At 43.7% G+C, this 26,472-nt stretch overlaps 1 protein-coding gene across 1 annotated transcript in view; it reads left to right on the top strand.

Moving 5' to 3' along the window:
* The window catches only part of EGFLAM (EGF like, fibronectin type III and laminin G domains), an 81,618-nt gene extending 55,765 nt beyond the window's left edge, over window positions 1–25,853 (top strand). The window contains exons 14-23 of the mRNA XM_075136611.1: window positions 2,527–2,652; window positions 3,401–3,644; window positions 8,002–8,113; window positions 9,673–9,789; window positions 12,442–12,622; window positions 19,089–19,167; window positions 20,050–20,193; window positions 22,841–22,924; window positions 23,989–24,092; window positions 24,625–25,853. Of these exons, the coding sequence (XP_074992712.1) occupies window positions 2,527–2,652; window positions 3,401–3,644; window positions 8,002–8,113; window positions 9,673–9,789; window positions 12,442–12,622; window positions 19,089–19,167; window positions 20,050–20,193; window positions 22,841–22,924; window positions 23,989–24,092; window positions 24,625–24,779 (1,346 nt within the window). The 3' untranslated portion in view covers window positions 24,780–25,853. The remainder of the gene's footprint in view (window positions 1–2,526; window positions 2,653–3,400; window positions 3,645–8,001; window positions 8,114–9,672; window positions 9,790–12,441; window positions 12,623–19,088; window positions 19,168–20,049; window positions 20,194–22,840; window positions 22,925–23,988; window positions 24,093–24,624) is intronic.
* Window positions 25,854–26,472: the final 619 nt, after the last annotated feature.

Raw genomic sequence — 26,472 nt, 5'->3', positions numbered from 1 at the left:
CATTCCCATCCATGAATGCTCCACATACTACTGCATTAACAATCAACTTCAATGAAAATAAATGCTGGGTTCTGCCACGTGTGACTTGAAACTGAGTGATAAAGACTTACTGTCCTTATGTGGCTGCACACGCTTATATGAAATCGTACCAGGAGAGACTTGCAAACAATATGCCATATAAGTTAAGCTTAAAATAAATAAATTGCAAGTGAACTCTACTAGGGTTTAGGGATGTTTTTTGCTAGCCAGTCTTGGTTTGTTTCCTATTGGCACAGTGTCTAAATCAGGGGTGCTGTGGTATATGGACTGCAGAATTGAGGGTGGGGAGGAGAGGGGTCCATCCTGCCCTGCGCCATCTCTGTCAGCTGCAGCAGAAGTCCCACTGGACCATGAGCTAAGGGGCTGATGGGGGAGGCAGCGCTCGTGGTTTGGAGCAGGCACGGCAGGACCCTGTGCTCCCGCTGCAGCTTCCCTCCTTCCTCATCTGCCACTGCACCCAAGCAGATGCAGCCATCAGACCTGTGGTTTGCCTTTTCGGTGTAGTCATCTGTGCTGGCCTGCAGGCTGTGATAAGTCACTGAGATGTTGTGAGAGCAGCCTGGCCTTAAATACCAAGACTGCTCCAGTTCAAGCTGTCCCTCAAACCAGTAAGCTGCGACTTGTCCAATTATTGTTATCTTCCTTGTCCTTTTCTGTTTCTCAAACTCTTTAACTATCTGTTTGAGCATACTGCCAGCATTGACTAACGGGGCAGCAGATGCAGTAAAGATGAGCATTGTCTTAGTTTTCTGTTTGTGTCTCAAAGTCGATAGATCTAGATCCTCGTTTACCCACATGTCTTGGCTCTGTTTCCTTGTCCATAAAACAGAGCTAGCACTACTCATTTCTGTCACTGTTGCGATAATTGATGAGTATGTGAGGATCTTAGAGACTAGATACCTGTCCTGCTCCAGTTCACCGTGGTCATTACAATGCAGCCCGGAAGGGGAACAGATGGCTCAGTGAGCACTGCGAGCACCCCTGCTGCCACAGCTGGGCATGGGGCAGCCGTTTGAAGGGGTAATTGTCCCCTTCCACATAGAAGGAGAATTTTTTCCCTTCCGGGGGACTTGTATATTTTGCTTATGCTCCTTGAATTAGCCCTGGAGCCCTGCGTTATGACTGCTGTACTCAGACGTGCCCTCTCTACAATGAGAAATGGGCCTGGCAGGAGATTTGTAGATGTGCAATACGAGACAAGTCTGGTCTGGCAGGGAGTTGTACCAGATGACATGAGAGTTATTACTGCCTCTGTCCTGAGCCGGTGAGAAAAGGTTATTTTCCACCGTGGACAGGAGGGCGATTGGAATGAACCAGCACATCAGCCATTTACATCTGCATACTTCTCTGTGCTTTTCTTTCTGGCTATGGGATGGGAAATCAAGCTGTAAAGCTGGCGCTGAACTGAGGCCAGTACCTCATTGAAGATTTGTAGGGTCCTGGTCTGGAAACCATCCTCACAATGAGAGTGCTGTATTTAAACAAAGCAAAAAGGGCGTATCCCCTTCTTGCAGTAGTTTTAGGATTTCTCTCAGTCACCTCAGATAACAAAACCGTTTTCCAGTGTTTATTGTCAGAGCTGTCTCACAACACCTCAAAGGTGGTATTTCAATGTGCCTCAAAGTAAATGTGCAATTATTAGTTTGTCATAAACACTTTGCCCCTCCAAATGCCGTGCTTACACTTGAACACCACAAATGTCTTCTCTGGGCTTTCTTAATGTATAAGATCAGTTTGTTACTATCAATGAGGGGAGAATTATTTAATCAGAAACTAAAATAAAGGAGAAAGTAAACAAAATCAACAAGAACTTCATCAGATGTATATTTGACCATTGCATAACTTTATAGATATCAGTTTTAAGAAGTAAATAAGTAAATTATTTGTTCTACAACAATTTCAGCTTAATTCCAGTAAGAAGAAATCATTGTCTTGATATTTTAGTTGATGTGCCAGCACAGAAGAAATGCTTCTTAAAAAGCCCATATGCTGATGATATGGATCCCTTTTAGTGCAGACAAGAGGGCTGACAATCTCATTTTAGTTAATAAGATTAGTTGATGTTGATTAACACCTTCCATGCTTACCGTGGCATGAATTTACAGTGAACAAAGAAGCACTTAAGGTAATTGAAATTAAACAAGTCACAGTGCTTGTAAACAATCTAAAGAGATTTCTGTTTTAGGAGAAAATAAAGATAGGAACAAGAGCAGAAGAAAAGTAATCCAGGGAATGATTGAAAGCTACAACTGTCATGGTTTGTTAGTAAGGCTAATTTTTGCTATTTTTAAGGTCTCTTGCTGGTCTGGTATTAAAAAAAAGTGCTAAAAATCAAGTTACCTTGTCTAAATTGCACACCATTTGACAAATTGCGAAAGAATCTAGGCAGGAGAGCAAATTGTATTGGTTAGTAGCAATGATCAACAGCCAAATAAATCTTCTTTGACAAACTTCTCCGATAAATCAATGTTCTGGCTCTGTGTTTAGGTGAGTGTAGCAGTGGCATCTGTGACGAGGCGTCCTGCATCAACAGTGGTACCTGTGCTGCAAGCAAAGCAGATTCATACATTTGCCTTTGCCCTCTTGGATTTAAAGGTCATCATTGCGAAGAAGGTGAGAGAATGCTGGGCTGCTTATATTTCTTTGTATGTGTTATTTAGTGTTCAATATGTTTTCCGCATAGTAACATCCAAGGAGGTCTTATGCTATTACACTGACAGAAGAGAGTACTTGTTACTTCATTTTTTTAAAATCACATAGTGAAACCCTCCCCCACCATTCACTTTGGGGCTATATCCAGCTCCTACATAATTAGTGATTCTCAAACCTCTTTGCTTATTTAAACTAACTATAATTAAGTGTCTCAAACTTACTTTTCAGGAGTTAAAATAATGTACCACGCCACAGCTGCACATTAACTCTAAAAAAATCCCTACTTTTCTCCTAAAACCAGTGTCAGTTGTATATTCTGAAATGTAAAGGACTCAATATCAATTTCCTGCTGAAATCAGAGAGATACAAACAAATAGTCAAATACATACAGCATTATTTTCTGTGCTGCAGAACTTTTCAAGCCACCACCATTGTGTGCATGCTTGCTACTTTGAAAAACACTATGGTGGATCACTAAAGCAAAGGAGCACAAAGCTTTATAATACATCCCTGGAAAAGGAAGGGATTAAGGAGGGAAGCAGCGTTGGCTAGGATGAAAAAATATTTTTAATTTGGAAGATGAAATTTTTAGGTTGTTTTTCTTGACGTAGCTTTAAGTACCTAACAAAGAGAACTAACACTGGTTGGTAGGAGTCAATCCCTTACCTTTGAGCCTCAAGTAACCTGCTTCTGTATTCTGGATTTCCAGCACTTACCTTGGCCATACCTCAGTTCAACGAGTCCTTAAGGTCATTTGCTAGCACACCCTGGCCCTTGGAACCACAGAATTACCTTTCCTTCATGGAGTTTGAGATGACATTTCGTCCAGATTTAGAGACTGGTGTCCTTTTGTACAGCTACGACACAGACAGCAAGGACTTCCTCTCCATTAACATGGTGGCTGGTTACGTGGAGTTCAGGTTCGACTGTGGCTCAGGAACGGCTGTTATCAGGTAATCAGCGTTGCTTGTGTTTCCTTTCCAACAGTGCCACGGTGCTGATCCAGGAGAGGAGTGGGCTGGAAAGAGTAATAGCCTGTAATGAGGTATGGGAGCCCATCAGTCTCTAGTGCCTACTTCTTCTAAGGAAGCACAGAAACACTAAAAATGTATTCAAGGGGACAGGATTTTCTTCCTACATAAGTTTATGTTTCAAAGCTTTATTGTCAGTGTTACCATGTCATGTCACCATCTTACTGCAGATGTTACTTTTGTTTCTGTATGATATTGCAGAAATTCCCTTCTTGCCTCCATGACATCGTACCATAGCTAATTAGGGGATCTATAAATATTTTATGCATATACTTTCTAGCCAGAGGATTGCACAATATTGGCACTTTTGTGAGCATCCTCCTCCCTGGTCTCCTGTTCCAGGCGGTAAGTACCGGGCTGGAGTTGTCACAAGAAGGTAGACCTCCAGGTACCCTCTTTCCTTATAGTGCTGGTTTACATAACTTAAGCAGTCTAAAAGATAAATATATGGTTTAAACGAATCACCCAGTCTCCCAGACAAAGCAGACCTTCTGAGAATGATTCATCGCATCCTAAAATTAATGTTTAGGATAGAAGAAATGAAATGCCTCAAAAAGGGCTGCACTCTCTCTCTCTGTGTGACTGAGTGCCCAGTCTCCGCGCTGCTGTGCCCTGGGCTCTTCTGGAAAGGCAATGGGCCAAACAGAGGCACTCAGTACTTTGGATGTGGTCCAAGAGGCTGCCAGTTTGACCAGGCTGATGTAGTATTTAGAAATAATCTATACAAAGCTTATGCAAAATGTGTACACTGCCCGCAAGTCTTGCATACCATATGTTTCCTGTGGATGAATATCAGGGATTTTGGCTATACTGCAATTAGGAGAAATGTACTGATTTGAGTGCTGAAGCAAACAAACCCATTCAGATGACAAAGGGAGAGATGATATTTCAAGGGAGCAAATGCAAAATAATGCACAACCCTAACAATGCACAGCTGTGGCAATACAGTTAGTGTTGTCAGACAGAGAAAGATCCTGGAGTCATCATGGATAGTTCTGTGAAAGCAACAGCTAACTGTTTAGAGACAAATACAGAAATGTAAGTACAATGCAGAGAAATTATTAGGAATGGAATAAAGAACAATGCCTCTGCAAAAATCCACAATGCATCCCGTCTTGAAAACTTGCTGCCATTCTGGTCACTTCATTTCCAAATAAATTAGCAAAATTAAAATAGAAGAGTAGTGTTGATATCCAGGGGAGGAAAAGAAACAGCTTCCACAAATACAGCAGGACCCTTCAACCTGGAAAAGAAGGAGTTTGGTGGAAGTATGATAAAGGTTTTTAAATTGTGAATGACATGGAGATAAATAAGGAATTATTATTCCGTATTTTTTTTTAAATATGGAAGAATTAGAAGGACCCCAGTGAAACTGCAAACCAGAAAATAGGAAACAAAGAAAAGAAGCCTTTTTTTTTTTTCCAGACAGCACATAAGTAAGTTGTGGAAACAAATTGTCACAGCATGTTACAGATGCCAGAACTATAAATAGGTTAAAAAAACCCCCAACATTAGACAAATTTGAAGAAAGCTCCATTGAGGGAGATCAAACACAATTGTACGGATGCAGCCTCTGACTCAGGAAATTGCTAAATGACAAGTTGCCAGGAGCCGGGAGGATATATCAAGGGAATAATTACTCCATACTTGCCCTGTTCTTTTCTCTTGCTGAAAAGCAGCAGAAATAGCTAGTGTCGGAGACCTTTGCTCTAACCCAAAATGGCCCTTCTTACAACAGCCTTCAATCTTCTTCTGATTACAGCCGTCTAATTCCTATTACGGGCAAACATAAGGCATTACAGTAGACATCATTTTTTTTCACCCAAGAACACTGTAGCGCTTCAAAACACCTTGGACTAAAGTTTAACTGAGATGTAGGCTTGTAAAATGTGGCAAGAGCCACAAGCACATGCAGGGGAGTAACTGCCCCTTTCTATTGGAAAGCAGAAGAGCGAGCAGGATGTTGGCTAGCACCTGGGTCACGTGCATTGGGGAGTGTGGTGTGGTAGCTGGGTGATGGGGGAGACCCATGAGATCGGCAGGCTTGGTTGAAAGTTGTCAGGATGTCCTGTTCAGCTCCTTTTTCTAGATAATGTGTGCCACTTGCACCCGGTTACCAGCTCTGTTGGTGATTAAATAAGATAAGGAGAGTCCCTGTTTTTCGTGCCTGCTTAGCCAATATTCACTTAAAAGTCTGCCTTGATCTTCATCATACCGCTACACGCCTACCTTTTGTCCTAAACAGGGATATAACTGGTCATCCTGACTATTTCTTCCATAGGACCAGGCTGTTAAATATTATAATATAATCAAAACGCAATTATAATGTCTTTATAATTAAGGATGAGGCAAGCTCATTTATGTATGCCAGCAGCAGCAGTAGGAAAGCTGACATTGGTGAAGCTTGGGTTTTGCCTGAAGCATCCCAGGATGGAAGCAGCACGGTGTGCGCAGGGGGCTCGGCGGGGAGCAGGGATGCCGAGTGGACGGACGGATGCAGAACCTGAGCTATTTACCAAAATGTCTCAGAGGAGAATTTTTTGTCCCCTGGGATTTCTCTTGGCCAGGCATTTGCAGGATCAAGAACTTAATCATTTGGTGTATTTTTTAATGTTTGGTTTACGCAGGGAAAAGTAATCCTTAACACCATAGCACACAAAGAGCCAGAAGTGTTCAAATGCCTGCAGAAAGCATTACCAAACTCATGCTGGTTTCAAAAAGCCTGTGAATCCAAGAAGTAGCTTGCAACTCTGAAGTGATGACTCTGCAAGGCTTAATCATCCCTAATTGTAATTAAATCTAGCAGAGCAGAGGGGTCATGATGATGACCTACTCATCAGAGGAGATAAAATGTGTGTATTGCCACTTATTAGGTAGCCAAACCTATCTGGTTCCTTTGTATGTATATATTGACTTCTTTAAGGTGATTAAATTCTGTTACCTATTGATTTACCCAAGGTAGTTAAACCCTAAATGCTACAACATAAGAAAAAGGACAAGTGAATGGCATTGCTTGATGATATTTTTTTATGGTGGTTTTCTGAACCAAGGGTCAAAGTAATATTGCCACCATCATCCAAATAGATGACAATGGACTTTGAGAAAATTCGGAGGAGCAAAATAGATACAACAGAAAGATTTCAAAGCTCTTCTTGACGTTCAGAAAAAAAGAAAAAAGTGAAATTGTTATTTTCACATTTTCAAAATTATACACTTTTTTTAATCAGCATTTGAATCACTATTGACTTGCTATTTCAAATCACAATTTTTTCAGTTCTTTCATTTTGAAATGTATCATCTTTTTTTCATTTTTAAATGTAAGTGGCCTGAAAATACAAAACATTATTTCACCCAAAACAATTTTGTATTTTTTCATTGAAAGCTAGAAAGTCTTCAGGTGTCCTAGATAACATGGTTTCTGATTTTTCCAGCTTGACCAGTGAATCAAACACAAGTTTTTATTGCTCCTGGAGGACAGGCTGCAAGATAACATTTAGACATAAAATGGTTTAACCAGTGTAGTAAGGTGACATTTGAAAACAAGATTAAATGTTCTGTAGAAGTTGTAAAGGGGAATGTGGTTTTGCCTTTTATACAGGCTGCTATTCATAATAGTGCTGAACTAATAACGATTGTACGAACAGTTTTAAAATGCTTTCTTTGAGACTGGTGAATACTTTGCACAACTGGGGATTATTGTTCCCAGCCAGGATCTCATCACATCATTAGGATCATATTTTAGTTACTTCCCCTTAATGTACAGCAACCAGGCTGCGTGTGTGTGTGTGTGCGCGCACTGTAACAGGCTGCATAAATAGAGCTGATAAGCCAACACAAAGTAGTTCTGTTTTAAAAGAGGACAAAGAATGTGGGACTAGACCGACCATTAAGTGGGGGAAGCTTTATCTCCAGGCTTATGTCACTGTGAAATGAGAATGTATAGCTGAGACAAAAATTTGTCTTTATGCATTATAAATGACCAAGCAGAAAATTAGCTCAGGGGTAGATGAAATGCATGCTGATTATAGAAATGTTTCATTTATAAATAAAAGTAGAGTGCTTGTTATTTGCTGTAGGAACATGGTCTTATTTTCCTTTGCTGACGAGACTCAGAAATTATGTTATTTTCTTCTAAGGAAAGAAACACACTGATTTATTTTTATTTTTTATTTAGAAAATCATCCCAGAGGACTTGACTTTTTAACATCACAACAATATTTGAAAATATCAGAAAGGCAAAAGCGTAAAATACTTGAAAGTTTTCTTCCCCTTAAAACAGGAGTGAAGAACCTGTCAGTCTGGGCCAATGGCATGAGTTGCGAGTGTCTCGCACAGCGAAGAATGGTATCCTACAAGTGGACAAACAAAAGCCGATGGAAGGGATGGCAGAGGTGAGCATATGGCATGGCTTGTCATGAATACGGCTGTTAGACTATAAAATGATTGCATGGTAAACTAACAGTCTGCCCTCAAAGCTCTTAGAAGATCAAAAAAGTATACACGTTAGGGCAACATTTTCTTAAGCTCAAAATTGGACATTTGCACGTGAAGTCTTCCCTCTGAGGACAGGGATCCTTGTAAAGGCAGCTGAAATCACAACCTTACCTGCTCTTGCCATGTAACTGAACTCGCATTTTTGTGTTTCGTTCATAAATGTTCTTGAGGTTCTTTTCTTGATACTTACTGCTTGTGGCTAAGTCTGTTGAACATCGTGCGCACTATGAAATGCATCATCTGGAGAAGGATAGTATTGAAAATTATGTGCACAAAGTCCTGTTCTTACCTCTCTCTGAATATTGTGCTGGAAAGGTAGGCCAAAAGAGAATTGTTTCTTTGTGTTCTCCTTGCAAAAGTGGTTTTCAGGACAGAGTAAGGGCTGGAATACTCAGACAGTTGATGACTTGCATTTTATTCTTCCCTCACCAAGAAGTCATAGTGAGTCAAGTTTGTAGTAAGGTGAAATTTTGCTTGTACCGAGCAGGGTATTCACTCTAATACTCAAATGCGTACACAGAGGTACTTTTTTATCCCAAAAACCTGAGGCTAGAACTGCTCAGATGATGTCTTTTATTCTTTCCTAGTGGAAAGTGTGGCCAGAAAACCAGACTACAGATCCTGTTAGCAGAAGAATCTGCAGGTTTTTCTGCAAACTGGGAAGCTATTTAAAGCTCAGACTTTTCTTGAAAAATGTAAATTGAAATTCCAGTTGTCTGTCAAGAAACAGATTGAGTGGGAAACATTCAAACGGAGCAGTCAAGACTTCTTTAAATAGATGGGTCAAGATGAAGACTCCCATTTTTTTTTCTCTGAGTGCTGCAGTGCAGCTGCAGAAGGAGGTTGGTTGGGAGCTGCCAACAAAGAAATCACAGGAGCTTCTGCAGGACTGGAATTACAGAGTTATCCTGTCCTTAGCTGTTAAACATCTTTCAGTTCACTCTAGGACCCTGACTAGTCCCATCAGGTATTTTGAGCAACTGCTTCTGGTAACTAAGGCAAACTCAATGTTTCTTTCATTTAGCCCTATAACTTGCTATGGATTATCTTTTTAGATGTTGGAAACATTAAATAAGTCTCTGTTGCATGGACTTTGCTCTGATTTTAACTTCATGAACCTCATTCTGGTTCTAGATTTACATCAATGTACCTCAAGTCATTGCAAATAGAGCTAGATGCATAGTCCGAAATCACAATGAGTCAGTCTCCTTTCTTTCTTCCTTCAGTATTTCCATTTTGAAATACTTGAGATTTTTCAGCTATTTCTGATTAGGATAAAGCACAGTCAGTAGAGAGTGTCCTACAGTGGCTTTCTTGAGAGAATTGTACAAAGAAATGCAATTAACAGAAGTAAAGAAGCATTAAAGCAAGCTATAGCATCTAATGTAGGCTAATCTGAAGATACAAGCATGGGTTCAGCTACTCTAATAAAATGTTGTTCTTATGTTTCTTGCAGGGGGCTTTCACACAGATTAAGTGCAGCTCTGAAATATTTATTGGCGGAGTCCCTAGTTATGATGCTGTGAAGAAGAACTCTGGGATCCTTAGACCCTTCAGCGGGAGCATCCAGAAGGTATGTGCCCAGAGAAACACACTGGCGGCAATTTCCATCTCATCCAGTGCACAATCTAGGTGGAAACCTGCCCTTATACCACTGGCAATATTCAAAATAATCCAAGATTTCACCTCAGGATCCCACTACAAAGTGCTTAAACACATATTTCACAGTGAAAAGTCATTCTAACTTTAATAGCCAGTAAGTATTACCACTGCCAGTCTCCCTATTAATTTCCATACTGTACTAATAAGTGAGCAGAAGCCATACAGGATCAAGTTCAGAATGATGCACAAAGCTACGTCAAGATTAGAGTCCTCAGAGTGCCCTGTAGCATCATATATAAATAAATGAGCAAAAGAGATGCTCGAATACTTCAGTGAATGCATGCTGAGGCAGCTAAATGTCTGATGTAACCAATACAGCAATGAGCGAAAAAGAAGGTGCAAATTAAAGTGGATCCCAGTCCAGCTAGCGTATTCTTAGACCACACAGCAGTTGCACACCTCACTGCCTTCCCCTTTTACGATTTTATATGGGGCACGTGAATGGAGGAGCTCTTTTTCATTGTTGGCAGACATTAGGGATGATGTTCCAGTGGGGTCAGTTGTGCATAGGTGCAGTTCTCTTCTGGAGAATAAAACTGTAAGTTCATAGTAAGTCCTAATAAGTAATCAAAAGAAAGTTCAAACTGAACTAACATTTGCTGTCCCTAGGCATACTTAAAATAATTTGGATAAAGCTGAAATGCTGGCCCTGAATCCTCAGAGTTTTAAATGAGTGAATTATTGCATCAGATTTACTTAACAAATAAAAAACTCTAATAGTGCATCTCATAACAATTGATCAAGGGCAGAAAAATAATTGCAATTCAGTGTAAATGGTTTCATCACTTGGTCCAACATTTTTCACTATCAGCTGTCTAGCAGAAAACATGAAGTTTGAGAAAACTGGGGGAGTGTGTAAAAGTGGTGGGAACAGGTTAGTCACATGACCATAATTGGAAAAGTGGGCTTGACTAAATAGAGTGCATTTTGGAGAGCAAGATAGGGAGCCTAGGAGCAATTAGCAATTAGTTATCCTGTCCTTAGCTGTTAAACATCTTTCAGTTCACTCTAGGACCCTGACTAGTCCCATCAGGTATTTTGAGCAACTGCTTCTAGTAACTAAGGCAAACTCAATGTTTCTTTCATTTAGCCCTATAACTTGCTATGGATCACAAGGTCACACTTACAAGGTGAGGGGTTGTACCCTAGAGTACAGAGACACTCATAGGGATTGGGAAATGCTGAGTGTGAGCCCTTACTTCTGTGATGTAGTTAAGAAGGTGGATTTGCCTTCTCAGAGGCCTGAATGGGATGTGAAGGAAAAGCATCGCCTGCCTTTTGGGCACTGGGAAACTATTAGTTGACTGCTGTGTTTACACATAGTAGGATTTTGGAGAATTGTATAGAAATAAAGCTACAAACATCACCAAGTACTGGAAAACATGCCATGTATAGAAAGACCTAAGATCTCAATCTATTTCGTTTACTCAGATAAGGTTAGGAAGTGACGTTATTGTGGTCTGCTCGTTCCTACATGAGGGTGAGATTTCTTTGAGTACCTGGCTCTGAAATGCAGAAAAAGGCACAATGAGAAACAATGGCTGGAAGCTGAAGATAAGTTTAAGCCCAGAAATGAGAGACACATTTTTAAGAGTGGGGACTTGTTAACCTCTGGGACAACATAGCCAGAAGTTAGAAAGTAGCTGAAAAGGTAGTGGAGTCTTCACTGGTCCATCTTTATGACAGGACTGGATGTTTTTCGGCTGTTAGAGTTGTTTAGTGCTGTTTCAAGCAGAGTATATATGCTTGATGCAACCCCTTCTCCCAGTAGGACCCCCTAAGGTGCATCATCTGAGTTATGTAGGAGCCAGAGTAACTATTACCATTCTCACTTCTGGCCTTAAAATCTATTTGTTTGTGAAAATGAACTTCTTATTTTGATGTAGCTGAGATCAGAAGCCATGCCCACATGTAATCTCTCTGCCAAGATATTAGCTGAGATTATACAAATGTCGGTTTATATTGGAGAACATATGTTGCTGACACATGGGAAGAATCCCAACATTTAACAATTCTCTTCAGTTTATATACAAACAGGTTTGTGATGTCATTAATTACATTTTTCACCCATCTCAACTATAGCTTTTTTTCAGGCAAGATGAAATACTAGAAAGCAATAGAAAATACGAAAAACAAGCTGTTCTGCTTAGTATTTCTGTTGTCAACACTCGTCTCCTGCGGGGTTTCCTGATCTCAGAAACCTTTTTCCTTAGCAGTGCTCATCTAATTTTACTGTCGTAGCTCACGGCTCAGCTACAAAGCATTGCGCCAGTGTTCAGACACAAGACTGGTAAATGCCACACAGCTTGACCCCATATGGGGGTTGCCTAAGGCTGTGTCACAAAACACAAAAGAAATTCATTTCGAGCGGGTGAGGGTGGGCAACAGAATGAGTTGGACCTCTGCGACTGGAAAACACACTTTACAAGAAAGAGGTTTTTCGCCAAGTTTTGATGGTTACGTTTCTCTGAAGTCTTTTAGGGAAGTCTTCTGACTAGCAGTACAATACTGGGAATTTGGAAGTTTCTAGCATGTGTTCCTCCCTTTTTTTTTTAACACATAGATTATCTTGAATGACCGGACAATTGATGTGAAACGGGATTTCACTTTTGGAATCAACCTAGCGAATGCTGCCCACCCCTGCATGAGTTCACCATGTGCAAATGGAGGCACCTGCGTTCCCAAAAAGGACAGCTATGAATGTGACTGTCCCCTGGGCTTCGATGGGCAACATTGCCAAAAAGGTAACGATGGCTGCATTTCAATCCAGAGATCCAGAGTTGATCACAAAAATAAGAGACATTTAGCACCTACAACTGCTGTTGTACACATCCCTTGAAATAGAAACCCTGGAGGCCAGAGCTTCCTTTGCATTCATGCACATTCCATGTATCCTAGGAAGAATTTGTTCTGTTATTTAGGAACATGGTAACTGCTATCCCAGCACAGAGCTATGATCCATAGATAGCAGCCTGGTATCTGGTTGATTCTGGTGGCCAGCACTGAACATTTCGTAGAATCATAGAATAGTTTGGGTTGGAGGGGACCTTTAAAGGTCATTTAGTCCAAGCCCCCATGCAATAAGCAGGGACATCTTCAACTAGATCAGGTTGCTCAGAGCCCCGTCGAACTTGGCCTTGAATATTTGCAGGGATGGGGCATCTACCACCTCTCTGGGCAACCTGTTCCAGTGTTTCACCACCCTCATTGTAAAAAATATCTTCCTTATATCTAGTCTGAACCTACCCTCTTTTGGTGTAAAACCATTCCCCCTTGTCCTGTCGCAACAGGCCCTGCTAAAAAGTCTGTCCCCATCTTTCTTATAAGCCCCCTTTAAGTACTGAAAGGCTGCAATAAGGTCTCCCCGAAGCCTTCTCTTCTCCAGGCTGAATAACCCCACCTCTCTCAGCCTGTCCTCATAGGAGAGGCATTCTATCCCCCTGATCATTTTTGTGGCTCTCCTCTGGACTCACTCCAACAAGTCTATGACTTTCTTATGCTGAGGGCTCCAGAGCTGGACGCAGCACTGCAGGTGGGGTCCCACCAGAGCAGAGTAGAGGGGCAGAATCATCTCCCTCGACCTGCTGGCCACGCCTCTTTTGATGCAGCCCAGGATACAGTTGGCCTTCTGGGCTGCGAGCGCACATTGCTGGCTCATGTCCAGCTTTTCACCCACCAGTACCCCCAAGTCTTTCTCTTGGGGCTGCTCTCAATCCCTTCATCGCCCAGCATGTGTTGATACCGGGGGTTGCCCTGACCCAGGTGCAGGACTTTGCACTTGGCTTTGTTGAACCTCATGAGGTTCACACAGGTCCCCTTCTTCAGCTTGTCCAGGTCCCTCTGGACAGCATCCCGTCCCTCAGGCGTGTCGATCGTACCACTCAGCTTGGTGTCATCAGCAAACTTGCTAAGGGTGCACTTGATCCCACTGTCTATGTCATTGATGAAGATATTAAACAGTAACGGTCCCAATACAGACCCTGAGGGGCACCACTCGTCACTGATCTCCATCTGGACATTGAGCCGTTGACCACCACCCTCTGGATGCGACCATCCAACTAATTCCTCATCCACCTGACAGTCCACCCCTCAAATCCATATTTCGCCGGTTTAGAGAGAAGGATGTTGTGGGAGACCATGTCAAAGGCCTTACAGAGGTCCAGATGACATCTGTAGCTCTTCCCATGTCCACTGATGTAGTCACTCCATCATAGAAGGCCACTAGGTTGGTCAGGCAGGACTTGCCCTTGATGAAGCCATGCTGGCTGTCTCGAATCACCTCCCTGTCCTCCATGTGCCTTAGCATAGCTTTCAGAAGGCTCTGTTCCATGATCTTCCCAGGCATAAAGGTGAGACTGATTGGCCTGTAGTTCCCCAGGTCTTCCTTTTTTCCCTTTTTAAAAATGAGGGTTATGTTTCCCCTTTCCCAGTCAGCGGGAACTTCACCAGACTGCCACAACTTCTCAAATATGATGGATAGTGGCTTAGCAACTTCATCTGCCAGTTCCCTCAGGACCCATGGATGGATCTCATTGGGTCCCATGGACTTGTGCACCTTCAGGTTCCTTAGATGGTCTCGAACCTGATCTTCTTTTACAGTGGGCAGCTCTTCATTCTGCCAGTCCCTGCCTTTGCCTTCTGTGCCTTGGGGGGTGAGGCTCGAGCACTTGCCGGTGAAGACTGATGCAAAAAGTCATTGGGTACCTCCGCCTTCTCCATATCCTGGATAACCAGGTCTCCCGTTTCATGTGGGAGAGAGCCCACATTTTCCCTAGTCTTGCTTTTATCCCCAACATGCCTATAGAAGCTTTTCTTGTCGCCCTTGATGTCCCTGGCCAGATTTAATTCTATCAGGGCTTTAGCTTTCCTAACCTGATCCCTGGCTGCTCGGGCAATTTCTCTGTATTCCTCCCAGGCTACCTGTCCTTGCTTCCACCCTCTGTAGGCTTCCTTTTTGTGTTTGAGTGTGTCCCTGTGCAACCATGCAGGCCGCCTGGTGTTCTTCCCTGACTTCCTTCGTACACTTCCCTCATTATTCAGTGCTATACAAAGGCGGAATTCCTGCCAACGTCCTCCAGTCAGTGATTATGTTACATCCTGAAGCATGAGCATTGATAACCCTTGTAATTTTATCTTCCCTAGGGCTCACAACAAACGCTGTTCTCATACACAGAAAGGTCTAGTTCTTTTTTAGACACTGTCTGCTCTGATGGTAATTTCACCATCTGCACAAACCCTACCTTGGTACGGCAATGGAGACCACAAAGGAGGAAAACCTGCCCAGATGCACATTATTCTTCTTTCCTCAGAGCCACTGTAATAGTTCAACCTTTCATTCAGGAAAGAGTTCAGATTGCATGAGAAGTGTTAAAAAAAATGTGCTTTGGGTTATTCCACTAGATGGAGATGTTTCCCTTCTGTCAGGCTTGATCTTGAAAAATTCCTAAGGGAAGGTTTTGTAATGTAACAGAGAACTCAGTTCAAAAGAGCTGACTGACATTATTGTCTTCACCCACTCTTTCATTTCTCACAGGCAGAAACTTCAAAGTCAAAAGTAGTGGTTTTGGTTGAATTGTGAGGAATTGATTGGCCTTTTCTTCCAGAAAAGACAATATCTTAGAACAAAAACATTTTATTAAAATACAATGCAAGAAACCCCTTCGCTTACGTTGTTGTGGTCTAACTAATAGCTGGAGCAACGTCATTTATCCCAGCTTCTCTGTGGGGAGGAGAGAGAATTGCCATTTTGGCTTTCTAGGTATGTGCAGGGTGCTAAGCTCCTGACTTCAAGACGGTATCTGCAGCAATACCGAGGTCTCCAGGGGGAGTCAAGGCAAGTGAATGCTTTGCAGCTTGGGTGTGTGACTGCCTGCCCGTCCTGCGCATTGCTTGGGCTACGGCTCCTCACCGCTCATTTGCTTCTGACCTGCGCCAAGCCCCGAGAGCAGGGTGCCGAGCTGCCGGCGGCTGCACCTGCCTGGTGGCACCGGCAGCGTGCCGCTCGGCCGGCGTGCCGCTGCTCTCCTCCCTGTCGTAACCTGAATGCGTGTCCAGGCTTTCAGAGGCAGTCTGAAGCACCTTGCACCTTTGGCTTAGGCTGGATCCTGGACGTTGCTTCCTATGTGAATCCAACCTTAATTCATTTTTAAGAGTGTCCGAAAGCACGAGTCACCTGTCTTCTGTTCCTGCTGCCTGTGGCTGCTGTTCAGGTGTCTCTCCACCACCCTGCACTTGCGCAGCCTCAGCCGCCACTGAAAATCCAAGTTTTTGCAGATGGATGTGTAGAGAGCATGGAGGTCCCTCCTGAACCTCAGTCCACGACAGCCTTGATGAACCTGGAGCAGATTTCTCAAATTAATCCTCACCTGTGTCTCTTCATTAGGGTGTAGATGCAGCTAAGGCAGGATGCATGTGTGTGTCCGCTTCTATTTCAGAACAGGGTTTTGGTTAGTGCACTCAGCTGGTATGTGAGAGGCTGAAGGTGCAGTCTCCATCCTACTGTAACCCCACGCCCTGAAAAAACAAAGTGCTTGTGAGGCACTGTGCCTCATTCTCCAAAATTACACATGCCACTTATAAAACTCAACTTAAATGATGCTGGCATGAGGTATATGAGATATTGATTCATATCGTAACGGATCGTTGGCCAAGGACTCAGTAGAGTTTCTGCTAGCATTGCTGGGTTTTATATCTTCTGTCCAAGCTGTGAGGATTGTTAAAGGTATTTGTATACTTAATTGTAAGATGGAGTAGAACAGTGAACAGCTGCTTTCCTCTAGTTGGAACTGATCCCTGGGTAAACCATGGTGAGTCACTGGGATATGAAAATTAGGACTAGCAGAGGGGTTTGGTGCTGGTCGTACTTGTCTGCACCTTTGTGTGTTTTGAGCAGGCAAATATAAATACTTCGGGCAAACAATAATAACAGAGTGCTACCTTCATAGGTGATTATAGTTGCTTATGCAAATGGGAAGCGGGGATCACGCATTTGCAGAAAGGTGGGCATGAAACTGGACACAGGGAGATTTTTATGCTATAGAAAAATAAAATGAGAATGTTCTTGTTTTGTTTTGTGCTGACTCACTGCAGAGTGTGGAAGTTACTGCCTAAACAGTAAGTACTGCAAATGATGTGAAAACTGCTCTGTCACTGTGCGTCTGTGTCTGTTCTAGCAAGCTGGATGCTGGATTTCCATTAAGCCTGGCAAGCTTCTATCAATAAGCCAAAATATTTTCTGGGGTTATATAGTATTTCCTTAAACCTCATCCTGTTGATATTTTAAACTGCATCCAGAGCTCCTGCCAAGTGCAGAGCAATGGCTGTGGAGCTGGTCCCCGTATTTGCAAAGCAGCAGGGCCAGGCAACTGGCTGAGTGCTTTGTGGGAGTAGGTGCTACTTCAGGCTGCCCTGAGCACTGCAGTTCAGAGCTCACTCTTGCTTGTCATGAGAGCTTTGGTGCCTTTCTGTCAAATCACGATGAGCAGAGAATGAAGGTGTTTAGTCCTAGATCTCCTTACTGGCCCTGTTCCCTTACAGTTGCAAAGATCCTGCATACATCAATGGTATTGCTAAAATTTACTTGGTTTTCTGCGGTCAAATTCAGTGCAGCAAGTGAAGAGCATCCAGAAGAGCAAGCAGAGATAAAAGCCCATCAAGCTCCACAGAGGAGATCGGAGTGCTAGAGCAAGGGCAAGGGCTGCTGCATGGCACGGGCACCTTCCCCTGCGAAGAGCAAGAGCAGCGGAGCTCTAGTGCCGGTGCGGGACGTGACGGGGGAAGAAGGACTCCTTTCACGCTCTGCTGCCATCCGCCATGGTCAGAGACTGTCCAGTGCAGAAAGCGTCAGACCTGGCGAGGAATGTCTGGCCCAGTGTAACACGTCTTTTGCAATCTTCCAACGACGCTGGCAGGCTGCAAGCTGTGGACCGCCTGTAGTGGTTTCTTTAGACACATTAGGCAGCTTTCCTGATTCCACTATGGATGAAAACAGGCGTTTGTCACTATCTAAAATTCTCAGTCTTGGCACTTAGAGCTAAATTTCATATTGCTGTTGTTGGCTGCCAGACTACACCAATTGTTGCATATCTGTGTTACAGTGAGCTCTTAAAGCCAGCCAGCCTCTGCGTTGCACAAAGAAAGCAAGCTTCCATGCCCTGAAAAGCTTGAAATTTACATAGATGGGATTAGCTGTGGGTTGAAGGGATTCCTTCTCGAGAAGCAAACAGGATGAAGGCAGATATTTTAAGGAATTTATAAAACTGGCTTATATTAATGCAGCGGTCAGTTATGAGGGATCAGTAGCAACCTGTAGAATGTTCACTTGAAAGGCCTGTGCTCATAGCCTACCGAAGGCTGTGTATCAGGGATGTTCAATGATTCATATCTCACGTGTGAGTTATTTTGCCGAAGTCTTCTCCATGGGCAGCAGTACACCAGCTCCAGGTCTGGTTGCAATGCGTGCTGCCGTCCCAGCATCTGTGCACCACAGCTGTACCAGGGGCTGTCCCTAGGGAAATGGGAGCTGCTGTGTGTAGGACACCGGTGAGCTCTGAGCAAAACACCCTCCAAGGCAGCACTGCATCGTGTCGAATGCACACACCAAGAGGCTTTGCAGCCTCTGTCACACAGCCTTTCACATAGTCTCAGTCGCTTTCAATAGACCTAACGTAATTAGGGGCACCCTGTATGTCCTCCCCAGAGTTAGCCTCACCCCGCTCCCCAGGGGTAAGCCCTGTGTGGCAGCAGCCGCTCCGTGCAAAGTCACATACGTGAAAGGAGAAGATGGGGAGCTCACAGGTTGCCTCACTTTGCAGGGGTGGAGATGAGTTTCCTAGACTAAGAACAAAGGGTGGTTTGGCAGGAGGGTGGCTTGAACCGCACAGAGAATCAAGGAATGCGGAAACAGGGATAAAAAATTTGCAATGTTTTCCCAATACTTCATATTTTCCTGTGCAAACGTTTATGGTGGAGCAATACATTAGGCCCATGACATGAAGGCCATAAGTAGAGGGACTGTCGGCTGTTTAAATTGTCTCAACTACTGCCCCTACATTTAGGTATGAACTGGCTGTGAGTTCAGCTCAGTTCTGTGCCACCAGCAGGTACCTGCCAATGCGGGAGTAAATCAATAAGAGAGTCTTGTCTGTTTTTTTCTTCCATTTCCATGTCAGCTAAGTGACACTCATCTTCATTATTTTATTTACTTTTCAGCCATTACAGAAGCAATTGAAATCCCACAATTTATTGGTCGCAGTTACCTCACATATGATAATCCAGATATCCTGAAAAGGTAACGTATCTCCTGTGAACATAAATATGCTGTTTGTTAAACATTATAATGCTAGGAGCCTCATGTGGGAGGATGTTGTATATTTAAATGTTTTAAGCTGTATTTGCCATATTTCTAAATTTCAGGGGAAAAAAAATGTCTATGCATATGCTTATGGCGCAGTTTGTTATAATATCTAAGCATCTTGCAACCGTTAAAGAAGCAGTATGCACAGCGTACGTCTGACATGGAGAAGGACTGGTGTGCGCTTTCTGAGAGCAAAGAACAGACATACAGAGCTGGTATCCGTGAAGAGACTAAGGATTTTAACTCCTGCTTTAGCCTAGAATTTAGGTCTTCAAACTTCTTTTTGGCCGCTCTGTACCCTAGAAGATGCCCAAATTCCAGAAAATTTTGGGTTGGTAAAACAAATCCATTCATCTCCTGTATTTCAGTCACTGGCTAGGGGAGGCTTCACAAATGTCCTCACCTGCAGCTCGGTACCTCTGACCTACAAGGACTTTCTGATTGGCCTTTCTTATTGGCTTCTTCCACTGGCTTCTGAGGGCAGCAAACCTACTGCACATTCTCAAAATTTGCTTGTTGGACTGGATTTCACACTAGGCTTGGGGAGAAAAAGTATTTTCTCTTATTTGTGTGGAGTAACCCAGCAGTTATTGTGTTCGGGATTCTGGAGGACGAGGTTCATTTCCCCCACTCCGAAATGCTGGAAATGGGGATGTGAATCAGAGTTCGTCACACATCAGCGTGTAGGCAAGTTGCAAGACAGTAAGCAGCAAGACCAGTGGAGAAGAAATAGTGCCATCACCTTTTAGGTTTGTTTGAAAGAAGACTGCCCCAGTTCAATATTTTACTACTATTTCCTTCTTCTACATTAAACAGGGTATCAGGATCAAGTACGAATGTGTTCATGAGGTTTAAAACCACAATGAAGGAAGGTCTTTTGATGTGGAGGGGAGACAGTCCCATGCGACCTAACAGTGATTTCATTTCTCTAGGCCTTCAAGAAGGAGCACTAATATTCAGGTAATCTATCACTCCCTTATTTTTGTTCCATGCAGTACAGTCAGTGCCCAAAGGAATCTCCACAACACATCCAGTGCACTTGTCCTTCGGTATAGTGTGAGACAATTACATCCTCAAGGTTTTGTTCAGTGATGGGTCCTGTCGTTGTCTGGGGAAGGATGAGTTGAAGAGGTAATGTGCTGCCAGCTTTGCATCATTCCTACGCCCTCCGTCCCTCCCAAATCTTAAAACATCAGATTTTTAGCGTGATTATCTAAAAGTGACCCCATGAGGGTACACGTACTGTCCCCCCATGCGTCTTGAAGCCCTTGCCATCTCAGTTAAGCAGAGCAGGTGTGGGGGTTGAGGAGAGGGCAGGGGCCGAGGGAGGAAACCCTGCCGAGGCCCATGCTGACTGCAGGCTCGCTCTTCACCAGAGAGGGCACATGGGAGCAGGGCTCCCACCTTCTCAAACCCCCAGATATCCAACCCTGTGACATAAACCCAGCTGGCACCAGGCATTGCTACAGAACCACAGAACCACCTGTTTAAGAAACAAATAATATTACTGTCAAAAAGTTGAAACTGGGGAGTGTTGGGAAATGGCTGAACTCATGTTCTCTCTCTCCGGAATCGCTTTCTCCCTTGCAGATACTTAGGCAGACTGTGCAACTTTTTGCGTGGTGGTTTTTGGGACTCTTGCCTTTTGCAAGCCATATCTTTCCTCATTGTATCCTCTTAGGTTGTGTAAGACAAATATTGAAACAGCAGACTACAAATGCCATCATTATTATGGACTGTTGTGAGACACTGTTGTTTAAACGACAAAGATTTTGTTAATCATTTAAGCTAATGTGAAGCTATCTTTTACCTGGTTGGTTTTTGCTACCATTGACACATAGACAAAGTTGCACATTTCTATTTGTGTTAATTTCTTTAAAGCTTTTTTTAATGTGGTTTTCTGTGGTTAACTTTGCAAAATCTCTTAGCTTCCTCACTGACTCTGCAGAAATGGTGCATTTTTAAAACGTCTTTGTGAGATCCTGTCTTTCCAAGATGCTGGGTAGTAAGTGGCCAGTCTATTCTGTCTGTTTTCTAGGCACAGTGCATTTTTATTAGGGTTGTTGCTAACTCCAAAAGATGAAGATACACAAGGTTTTAGACTGAAACAGCTGAATTTTATTGAGATATCTGTGCCTTCTGCATGCATTTAGGAAGGTGTAAAATTTAAGATCCCAAAAGAAAACTCTCATAAATACTTACTGCGTACTGAAAGGGAGCACTGAAGAAGATGGTGAAAGAACAAATGCAGAAAAAAAAGGTATCTTCTTTCACAAAGAGTGATCGTCATGCTACTTTTGCAACTTTTGACGGGTGAGGTCAGGAGAATATCCAGGGCTGTAAATTGATCAGAAGTATTTTCCTGCAGCCCAAAATTAGATATCTGTGTTCTGGTCCAGTTTGAAATTCAAACCACACCTTTTCTTTCCCATTTCCTGTGGCCTAGCAGAATAGGTTCTCTGTACAGCGTAGCTGCTGCTGTAAATCCTTTCTGTTGCTCCCTCCTTCTGTAGAAGGTTATGTCACTATTGTAGGGGATCCCCATTCATTAGGGATATGATTCTCATTTTTGTAATCAGAGGTCTAACACTTAGATACAATCCTGAATACCCAAATCCTTCTGTAGCTCTCAACCTAGGCTAGTATCTGCATCCTGGGTGAAAGGAGATGCTCGTTTGAGACTCACTTAAGCCTCTGGGGAGGAGTCAAATTTAGGACAAACATTTTGCCCTGGGCAGCTGACAACTTAATATGCTGTCCTCAAGTATCTAACCCTGGGCATGAACTTAATTCCCCGTTCAGTCTTTTCTGAAGGGATAATGATGTTGGCTTTAAACTCTCAAGCTTGGTACAGGCAGAAGGCCAGCAGCAGTAGCTCAGGCTAATTCATCCTGCTTATTTAGGCAGCTGAGCACCCAATAGCTCATTGTGTTGTAGCATCTACCTCCCCTTCCTGAAGGTTGGCCCAAGTTTCTGGGACCCAGAAATTAAGATCTCTGAAGTGTAAACATAATGGGGACGTTATATCTGCTGAGTAATTTTAGTAGCCGCAAACACAAAGAAATCATCAGAGTTGTAACTGAAGCAGGGAACTTCATGATTATCTCTGCATTTATTTATTAGGCTTCATCCTTTCTAACATCACAGGTCTCAACCTTCCCTATAATTCAGATGATTTGTAGATCTGTTGTAGGTCACATGCTTATTTGCTCTTGTAATAGTTTATTTATTAACTGTGTTTGCAACCTCCCACCGCTCTCTCCCATTAGGCCAAAGATCACTGACCTTCATAACCTCCTGTTTCAGGGAGGAACTGCCATGCAGAAGTCCCCTCCTTGCTCCCATGGGATGGTGGTGATGGTACCCACTCTGACCTGGGCAGGAGGGAGTTTTGCCTGTTCCTTCATGAGCCTGACTTTGCAAAATAAATGCATCACTGCTGGGCTTCCAAAGGACTCTAGCAGTCCCTCCGAAGTCTGAGCCGTAAGGGTTGCTCTTGGGGATGAGCAGGTGAATGGGGCACAGAGTAAGGACAGCTGAGCATTTGGGCAGGCAGACAATCTTTGCAAGGGAGGCAATAGCATTTTATTTTTTTTTTTAATTGTAGCTACAATTTGGGCAGCGGCATTGCTTCCATCACCGTGAATGGCTCTTTCAGCGACGGACGGTGGCACAGAGTCAAGGCTGTTCGGTAAGTGGCCATACTTCATCTGGGAGGCGTTTTGGAGCCGCCCTGCCATTAAAGGTGCTGGCTGGCGTGTCTGAATGCTGGTCGGGTGTGAATCACTGCAGCTCCATGCTCTCTTGAACTGTTAGCAACTTGGCTGTTTCAGGACGATGTACACAAAGATTATTGTATTAGAGGTGACAGTTGCCAACTCTGAAATTCAGCACAGCTCAAGGCAGGCTGCCAAAGTCACACAGGGCTATTCTGGGGCTGTAACAGTCATTCTCTTAAACCCATACCATTTGGGTTAAGAGCATTTTTCTTTAATGTCTACATTTTGAAATTCCCTAGTGAGCATTTTGCGGGCTGGCACAAGCACTCGAGCACGGACAGTGTATGCCTACTTTTTCTATTTGGAGGAGGTGCAGACATCTTGCAGTGTATATATAACTCATATTTATAACTCACTACCTCATGGGAGGCAAGTGTGCCCAGCAGGGAAACCATGCATCCCTCTCTTCGTGAGATGTCGGTTCCCTGGAAATCGCAGGCTAACATTAGCACAACTTGTCACCAAATTCGGTGAGAATAGGAGCCCATCAAGTGGCTCTTCTGTCAATGTGGTTATTGACCATATATAAAATGGAAATGGCCTAAAAGCTCTAGTAAGAAACAAAACTGCTTGTAAGTATGTTTTACCTTATCTTGCCTATTTCTTCCCTTCTGTTGAAGCTTCTGCTGTTTACTTTTTATATTACATCTGCTTTTAACAACACATCAGAACCTGTCCATCCTGCCCTCTCCCCCAGCTGTGCAATTTACTTCTTTCCCAGTTTTTTCTCCTCCGCAAATGTGTCCCCCACCCTTTGCAGGTCTCTGACATCTTAGTCCTTGGAGAAAAACCACCCTGAAGGGTCTGGATTGCCATAGAACGCTGCTGTCTGTGGGGCTCCCCAGCATCGGTCCCAAGCCTTCGCCGTGAACCTTGCCGAGTCGCCCCGGTCTCCTGGCAAGGGGGAGATGCTGCTGCTCCTCCTCCTGCCCGGTTGTAGGCTGGATGCATGAGAGCAGTTTGTTTTTCCTTTCAGGGATGGACAGTCTGGCAAAGTAACTGTGGACGATTATGGTGCCAGGACCGGTAAATCCCCTGGAAAGATGAGACAGTTAAACATCAATGGAGATCTCTATGTAGGTGAGTGCCCACCGTTCACATTCAGGACCCAGGTGCATTTTTGTGTTTGCGAGGTCAGCTGCGAGGCAGGGCAACCCAGCTCCGACCATCTCAAAGTGAAGGCTTCACGTGGCAGCTTCTGGTCCTCTACAGCCTGTTTTTTGTGGGGAGGCCTCTCTGGGTGGGATGGGGGGACTGGTAGGGACCAGCACTATGGGGTGCACTGTGGTACCCCCAGCAGGTACATAGAGAAACAGCGAGTGGCAGCTGCAAACCCTGCACCATACTGAGAATCTGGGCACAATGAGCTCTTACTGAGGCTACAATTGCTGCAATAAATTATTAGCATCCTAGTTTATTATCTCCTGCTTATCCCCTCTGTACTTTCAAGTGCTTAAAAGCTGTATTTAAAAAAACACAGACCAAACTGTAAATAAAAATTCACTTCTGAGGTGCGGTAGGAAGGCTAATGGCGTTGCTGGGCGTGCAGTCTGCCAAGCAGGAGCAGACACCCATGTCAGTGAAGAGTTTCTCATCGCTGCCTTTCCCGCAGGTGGCATGAGGGAAATAGCCCTGCACACGAACAGGCAGTACATGCGGGGCCTGGTGGGCTGCATCTCCCACCTCACGCTTTCCACCGATTACCACATCTCGCTGGTGGAGGATGCCGCCGATGGGAAGAACATCAACACATGTGGGACCAAGTGACAAGAGAGGAATCCCAGCGCCGAGGACCCGTCATGCGCTTGCGTGTGTGGCTGAGCGCGAGCTGGCTGCCATAGCCCTTCATGGCCGGCCACGTTCGCCATCTGGGAAGGTGACAGAGCCAAAGGGAAACCCAAAAAGAAAAAAGAACATTTTTCCCTCTCCTTTCCTCTGCTGACCAAAACAAACTGAGTATTTTGTGTAGGAACCGTCCCCGCTACCCGTTAAGTGTTTAGTGAACGCTAAAGGTTGTGCATCGGTGCAAAGGGCAAAGAAATGTGTGATGTTATGAGTAGCTCAATGACTGTGTCGTGGTCCTTAGGTTATCTTTTGTAATATCAGAGAAAGCAGTCTTGAAACACCTGCATTCACCCCACCCTGCAGTGGTACAATGATTGTGCTGTTCAACAAATTACACCATCAGGCAGTGTGTCTATGCATTCAAACGTGTGTCCCGGAACAAGCAGTTCTCCTTACCGCTGTCTGATTTAGCTAAATTATGTTTCATCCTGTGTAAATAACAGCTACAGTGACTGGTTTCAAAATATTGTTGTTTGTTTAGGAAGAAAGTTCTTGAAGTCTACTTTTTTATTACAGGCAACAAAATCAATGAACCAATTTTGTAGAAGTAATTTTATACTTGTATATTTTTTATAGCAGCAGCAGATCTGCTTACATGGTATAACTTTTAACATTTAGGTGTATTATACAATTAGCTCTTTGCACACTTTCCTAAAAATAGCAAAGTGACCTGTGGTTTAAATTTGTTATACGGGAGGCTTAATGTCTGTATTATACAGTTTTGGTGGAGATATTTGTGAGTTATGACCAGTTTTAAATCTGACTCTTTTTGTTCTGTAAATTTTGACAGTTTAAAATTGTACATTACGAAGCTTTCCTGGCTAAAACAGATTAAAAGATTAGGAAAAAAAAGAGCAAATGCTTGCTACTGTGGTATTATAAATGAATATTTTTTTTTTGCTGAAAAATGAGAAAAGTAATGTGCAAGAGACCTTGGTGGGTCACAGTCCTCTTAAAATAAAATGTTTTCTAGGCACTGGCCCAACACTTATGCAACCTTGATTGCCAAACTGTAATTTAAGCAGGCGAACAGAGTGCTGTCGAGACACTAGGGAAATGGTCCAGAATTCCATAGTTTGGAGATTTTTCTTCCTTAACTCTTTGCTCGAAGCAGATCAGTGAGCCACTGGGGGGAGAAGAGAGACCCACCGTGCAGCGGGGCACCCCACGGCTCGCCACGTGCCGGCAGCGGGAGAAGCACAAGCCTCCTCAGCGGCGCAGGCTCGTCTGAATGCCCATGAGTTAGAAGGACCTGATGTGGCAAAAGCAATGGAGATCAGGAGGTTTCTGCTGCATTTTTACTGTGCCCAGGGTGCTCCCATCTCCCTGGGAGCTAAAACACGTTCCCGAGGCTTGTCGCACCTACAGCTGACTATGAGCAGCTGCAGGCTCGAGTGGAAAAAAGAATAGCTGGTACTGGATTATGGCATGTGCAAAATAACTGCCAGGGAGACCCCCCACCCTCTTCTGCACGCTGAAAGGGATACCTTGATCGCTTAGGTGAGAGATCTCGTGCTCCTTGTAGACATGGCAGCGGTGGTCAAAAACAAATACTGAAACCTGTTAGAAATAGAAAGGAACAGAAAAATACATGGTGGTGCCAGCATGTAACGTG

Source organism: Calonectris borealis, chromosome Z (genome assembly GCF_964195595.1).
Source record: "Calonectris borealis chromosome Z, bCalBor7.hap1.2, whole genome shotgun sequence".
In the NCBI taxonomy this organism is placed as follows: Eukaryota; Metazoa; Chordata; class Aves; order Procellariiformes; family Procellariidae; genus Calonectris; species Calonectris borealis.
The sequence above is the reverse complement of the archived record's forward strand: the minus strand, read 5'-3'. Positions and strand labels throughout refer to the sequence as shown.